This window comes from Sinocyclocheilus anshuiensis, unplaced genomic scaffold (assembly GCF_001515605.1).
Source record: "Sinocyclocheilus anshuiensis isolate Anshui unplaced genomic scaffold, SAMN03320099.WGS_v1.1 scaffold2216, whole genome shotgun sequence".
Classification (NCBI taxonomy): Eukaryota; Metazoa; Chordata; class Actinopteri; order Cypriniformes; family Cyprinidae; genus Sinocyclocheilus; species Sinocyclocheilus anshuiensis.
In genome coordinates this window covers 40,213-46,851 of record NW_015545525.1, presented here as the reverse complement: position 1 = coordinate 46,851, position 6,639 = coordinate 40,213, and the positions used below count along the sequence as shown (strand labels likewise).

At 36.2% G+C, this 6,639-nt stretch overlaps 1 protein-coding gene across 1 annotated transcript in view; it reads left to right on the top strand.

Annotated features, from left to right (window-relative positions):
• The first annotated feature begins 2,471 nt into the window (after nt 1–2,471).
• LOC107698293 (uncharacterized) overlaps nt 2,472–6,639 on the top strand; it is a 32,717-nt gene continuing 28,549 nt past the window's right edge. The window contains exons 1-2 of the mRNA XM_016499247.1: nt 2,472–2,693; nt 2,931–3,263. Coding sequence (XP_016354733.1) covers nt 2,636–2,693; nt 2,931–3,263 — 391 coding nt within the window. The 5' untranslated portion in view covers nt 2,472–2,635. The remainder of the gene's footprint in view (nt 2,694–2,930; nt 3,264–6,639) is intronic.

Genomic DNA, 6,639 nt, shown 5'->3' with positions numbered 1-6,639 from the left:
TTTAAAATAACTGCTTTCTATGTGAATATCTGTTAAACTGTAATTTATTACTGTGATTTCAACGCTGAATTTTCAGCATCATTACTCCAGTCTTCAGTGTCACATGATCTTCAGAAATCATTCTAATATTCTGATTTGCTGCTCATGAAAAATTTATTATTATTATTATGCTGAAAACAGCGGAGTAGAATTTTTTCAGGTTTCTTTGATGAATAGAAAGTTCAGAAGAACAGCATTGATCTGAAATAGAAATCTTTTGTAACATTATAAATGTCTTTATCATCACTTTTGATCAATTTAAAGCATCCTTGCTAAATAAAAGTATTAATTTCTATAATTTCTTTGAATCGTTCTGTTAATCAAAGAATCCTGAAAACAAATGTACTGTTTTAAATATTAATTATAATAAATGTTTATAGAGCAGCAAATCAGCATATTAGAATGATTTCTGAAGATCATGTGACACTGAAGACTGGAGTAATGATGCTGAAAATACAGCTTTGATCACAGAAATACATTACAGTTTAACAGATATTCACATAGAAAGCAGTTATTTTAAATAGCAAAAATATTTCACAATATTGCTGTTTTTGCTGTATTTTGGATCAAATAAATGCAGGCTTGGTGAGCAGAAACATTCAAAATCTTACTGATTAAAAACTTTTGACTGGTAGTGTATATATGTACAGTAGTTTACTGCCAGATATGATTATATTCACGCAATGAACCTTTAGCACATGAAACATCACGTATAGATTCATGATGCTGTGAAGGTTTTGTCTTTTATTTGCATGTTTTGTTTAGTTGTTTTGTCATGTCTGCTGCTCTTCCTGACGTCTTTATTGGTTCTGTGTTGTCCTTTGGTTCTCTACATTGTTCATGTTTGACATAATTAATGTTGTGTGGAATGTTAATTCATGTCATGTTAATTGAAGTTTTTTTTTTTTTTTTAAATCCTTCAAACGGTTATTAACAGTATTGCTTGAAGCCCCGAAGCAAAGGCACCACTTACGTTACTTTCAGAAAACACTGATCCAGGTCACTACACTTCTCTCTCCAGAAGAAAAGACTAATGTAACCTCACATGTGCTTCAATTAGAGTTTCAAAAGAGTTACTTTGCTCAGATTTGCCAAAATACTAAAGTCTACAATCAAAAGCCACTAAACTAAAGCATTTCTCATCAAATTTTCCCAACACCAAATCTCGCAGTTAATCAAATGCAAATTTATCCAAACGAACAATCACATTTACTGGTTACTGTATGTTTTCATTAACTTTTACATTAACTTTAACTTATACACACAGAATGAACAGTAGTTTAGTGTGATAAACTAGTGCATGGGTGCATTAAGAGTGCACACGTTCACTGCTTGATTTAGTCTGTTAGAATGACCCCGATATTCAAGATGTGAAGGAAAAAGTCTGTTTGACTTTTCATATGTTTTATATTTTCCTCATATAACATAGTTAAGCAATATCACATGAGCAAGAGTGCTGTTTTTCACAAATATCAGCACGTTTGCAAATGTTATTTTGATTTCATACAACAGTTAACATCGAGTTTGTGCTCTATTTCTCAACAAACTGTTCCAAACAAATCCACAGAAGAACCGCTGATCTCTCAGTGCGACACTTGGTACTGAATAAAGCCGCATTTTCGAAAGAATCGGGTGAGTCAATGACTCATTCGTTTCTGAATTGGTTTAATGAATGATTCAATGACTCATTCATTAAAGTAAAAGTTCACCCAAAAATGAAAATTTGCTTAAATGTTTATTTTTGAGATGTTTTTAACTGTAAACCGTTGCTTCCAGCTAAAACACGAGTCCATAATCCATAATAACGCTTCCTCCAGTGAAAAAGTGCATCTCCTGTTGTCTCTCACATCAAAATCCAGCCACATATTTGTTTAGAGCTGTTTAAACGCTGCTTGATCTGTGCAGATTTCTCTCCTGATTCAGACCAGAACACGTTTTCACTGGAGGAAGCGTTATTATGGATTATGGACTCTATGGTATTTTAGTTAGAAATGTCTTAATGCTGGATTAGTTTCAGCTTTTGTCTTCTCCAGATGTTAACTGATGGACTGGATTACTTGTGGATTATTGTGATGTTTTTATCAGACTCTCATTCTGACGGCACCCATTCACTGCAGAGCATCCATTGCTGAAACACTGATGCAATGCTACATTTCTACAAACCTGATGAAGAAACAAACTCATCTACATCTCGGATGCCCTGAGGATGAGGACATTTTCAGCTAATTGTAATTTTTAGGTGACCTGTTCCTTTAAGATGCAGCTTCTGTTTTTTCTGTGCAAAGATGGATTTCGTTGATACTGATTTCATTTGATTGGTAACAGTCCTGTAGTGTCTTGTTATCCTAATTGAATTTATTGATTAAATGCAAGAAATTGACATTAAAGATGATGAATGGGTATCTAATCCAACACTCCTGCTGTTAGTTTTCATGCTGAAGTTTTCAAATTCATTTAAAAATGTAAGATCAGCAAAAGCTTGTTGATGGATGTGGGAGCGGAAACTATGTCTGAGGTCACAGCCAGATGAATATCACAGCTCAGTCGTGTTTCAGAATGCTTTCAGCCATTTTAAGCAGCACTATGCAGTGAACCGATGAAGAGAATGTTTCTCAAATTAGTTTTGTTCTGTTTGTGTTTGTGGCGTCTGGTCGGTGAGTTTGAAATGTGTTTTTATGGTTCTGGTACCATCTAATAAATTAGTCCGAGAGGATTAACATTCACTGATATTCTCATATGCACATAAATGAGTGTGATTTTACTCAACTCTTTGTACAGTTGTAAGGGATTGACTCAATTAAATATAAAGCTCAAAGTTATCGTTCAGTTTTAAAAGTCTTAAATGGTTAGAAGTGTTTTAGTCAAGCTTCATGACAAACTCTGTTCTTCAGGAGTGTTTGGTTACACAGCACGGGCATCAGTGTCAGTGATTAAAGGAGAAGCTGTCACTCTAAACACTCGTCTTACTCAAATAAATCAGGGTGATTGGATTCAGTGGTGGTTTGGGAAATATTTGATAGTTGATACCAACGTAACGACTGGCAGCATGACTGTATATGATGATGGTCTTGATGGGAGATTCAGAGACAGACTAAAGCTGGACAATCAAACCGGATCTCTGACCATCACAAACACCACAACTGAACATGCTGGACGTTATGAATTACAGACCAGACCAATGAGCAAAAGTTTCTATCTCACTCTCTATGGTGAGTTAAATATTTGTTTCACTTGCTTATATTTTAAGGTGAAATTTAAATTTGAAGCTAATTTATCATGAAGTTATTTAAAAGTCTCAATCTGTGACAAACCCTGTTTCTGCGCGTGTTTGTGATGCAGAAGAAATATCAGCGACTGAGGGAAATTCTGTCACTCTAAACATTAATCTTACTGAAGTAAGTGACAGCGACATACTGTGGGAGTGTGAAACAGAGATGGCTTTAATAGCTGAAATCATCAGAGCTGCTGGACGATTCTCCAGATTTGATGGTCCTGACGGGAGATTCAGAGACAGACTGAAGCTGGACAATCAAACCGGATCTCTGACCATCACTAACACCACAATTGAACATGCTGGACGTTATAAACTAACGATAACTGGAAGAAAACGGGTATCAAAAGCATTCAGAGTTTCTGTCTATGGTGAGTAGAGAACATCCAGTCTTTCAAATGATCATTTTATAGTTCGAGATTGACACAATGACCAGAAAATAATTCTTATGTTTTCAGCTCGTCTGCCTTTTCCTGTCATTAGCAGTAATTCTTCACAATGTTCATCATCATCATGTTCACTGGTGTGTTCAGTGGTAAATGTGGGTCACATGACTCTCTCCTGGTACAAAGGAAACAGTTTATTGTCCAGCATCAGTGTGTCTGATCTCAGCATCAGTCTCTCTCTACCTCTGGAGGTGGAATATCAGGATAAAAACACCTACAGCTGTGTTCTCAACAATCCCATCAGCAACCAGACTCAACATCTGGACATCACTCAACTCTGTCCAGGGGTGGACTTAACCAATAAGTGAGGTAAGTGGCCGCTTAGGGCCCTGGGGAATCAGGGGGCCCCATCTGATTGGTGGAATGTATTTGGCGAACGCTCCAGTGTATATTGGTGTTCTGGAGCACTTTTTGCGCATTTTCTATAGGTTTTATAACCCTGTCTCACTGTCTCAGAACAGAGATATTCACCTCAGTGAAGAAATGTCATGATTTTATTTGTCTTGATGTTTCACAATCAAACAAATGCGATGACTGGAGATTTTTTTTTATGTTTTGATAATGTCTTCTTTGGTGATCCGAAAAAAATAAGGTAGCCTAATATGGCTTTAGATTTAGAACAGCATCAGATTGACTAATTATTTACTGAAGTTGTGAAGGGGTAAATAAACTATAAACTATGAGAGAGAAAGCAAGCAAAATAAGGGTTAGGTCCGCCCCTGACTCTGTCACACATGTTCAGGTACGGAAGCGCTAATATTAGTGTTTATTACGCGGCTTTGTGGAAAACTCGATTCTGATTGGTCAGTCGCTTGATTCAAGTATTTCCTCATATCCGCTGTCGTCCACAGCAATTTCAGACCGCATATTTGGTTTAGGCGTGGACTCGCGCTCTCTTGATTCATACAAATGCATCTGGCGCCATATTGTGCCTCAGTTATTACTTAAAGGGGTCATATGATGCGATTTAAATTGTTCCTTTCTCTTTGGAGTGTTACAAGCTCTTGGTGCATAAAGAAGATCTGTAAAGTTGCAAAGACTAAAGTCTCAAATCCAAAGAGATATTCTTTATAAAAGTTAAGAGTCAGCCACGTCTACCTAAAATGGCTCGTTCTAACACGCATTCGGCCAATCACAACGCACTGGATAGCTGGCCAATCACAGCACACCTCGCTTTTCAGACCGATGAGCTTTGTACAAATCGAGGCGTTTCAGAAAGGCGGGGCATAGAGGAGAAACAATAATGTACAGTATGTGGAAAATAATGTGTTTTTTGAACCTTAAACCGCATAAACAGATTTCATTACACCAAATACACAAAATAATGTTCTTTTTAGCAACATCATATGACCCCTTTAAGACTTAAGTCATGGGTCGGCAACTTTTTGGGCATGAAGTGCCATTTATAATTGTTCTGGTTAACCACTGAGCCAGTAAGCCCCCCACCTTTTTTTTAAATGCATGCTGTATTTATGTAGTACAGATTTTTTAGTGTTCAGATGAAAATCTGTATTTGATTATGTGCAGAATCTTACATATTTCTGAAGCACTTCTTTGTAAATTGTTTTTTAAACTTTTTAAAATCCTAAAAATGTATTTGTTTTAATGTTTAAATTAGACTTTGAATAACGGATATTAATGCACTGCTTTAATTGAAGCGGTTCCTCTGGCAGCGCTGGACATTTACTTGCTTACTGCTTACCTGCATTCCCTTCTTACAGGCCTGAAATCCCTCGTACATAGGGCTGTTCGATTCCAAATTTTTTGGAATCGATTCAAATTTCTGGTTCTGGAATCGATAGGATTCGAGTCAAAGAATCGATTCTTTTTCGATTCTTGTTTTGTTTGCTTTGCCCGTGAAGTCATAGTCCACAGCTCAGCAGGGACATGCGTTTATCGCATGAATTGAACAAGACATGAAGCTAGGGCTGGACGATATGGCCAAATTTTATATCACGATGCGATATAATTCCGATATCGATATGAACACTATTTGTCTGAAATAGAAATCTTTTGTAACATTATAAATGCCTTTATCATCACTTTTGATCAATTTTAAGCATCCTTGCTAAATAAAAGTATTAATTTCTATAATTTCTTTCCCAAAAAAATAATAAAAATTATACTGAATGGAATAGTGTATAATGTTACAAAAGCTTTTTATTTCAGATAAATGCTGATCTTTGGATCTTTCTATTCATCAAAGAATCCTGGGGGGAAAAAATGTACTCAACTGTTTTAAATATTGATAATCAGCAAATCAGCATATTATACTGATTCCTGAAGATCATGTGACACTGAAGACTGGAGTAATGATGCTGAAAATACAGCTGCGCATCACAGGAATAAATTACATTTTAAAATCTATTCAAAATAGAAAGCAATTTTAAATAGTAAAAATATTTCAAAATTTTGGCTGTACTTTGGATCAAATAAATGCAGGCTTGGTGAGCAGAAGAGACTTCTTAGAAAGAAAGAAAAAACATTAAAAATCTTACTGTTCAAAAACTTTTGACTGGTAGTGTAGGCTGATTATTCTTATAGATTTGAAACAAATGTGCTTCAGCCAGAAAAACAGGGTATGAAAAGTGCTCCGAGTCACTGCAGAAAACAAAAAAATTGAACAACAACAAAAACTGGAAATGTTGCTGGAGACGGGCTTATTGAAAATGCAAACTGATTGTCTGCCAGCAGGAGGCGCTTTTGGAGTGATAGAACTCGCGGTTTCCCTGGTAACAGCTGGAATCAAAGCAGCTCCACTCATGAATGCTACTTTATCAGATCAAATGAAAATGCCATCGAAACTTTTCTGAAGACAGTCGGTTCCCTTCAGAGATACATTCATATAAAACACCCGCGCCGTGTTGATTTTGAAACGTGCAG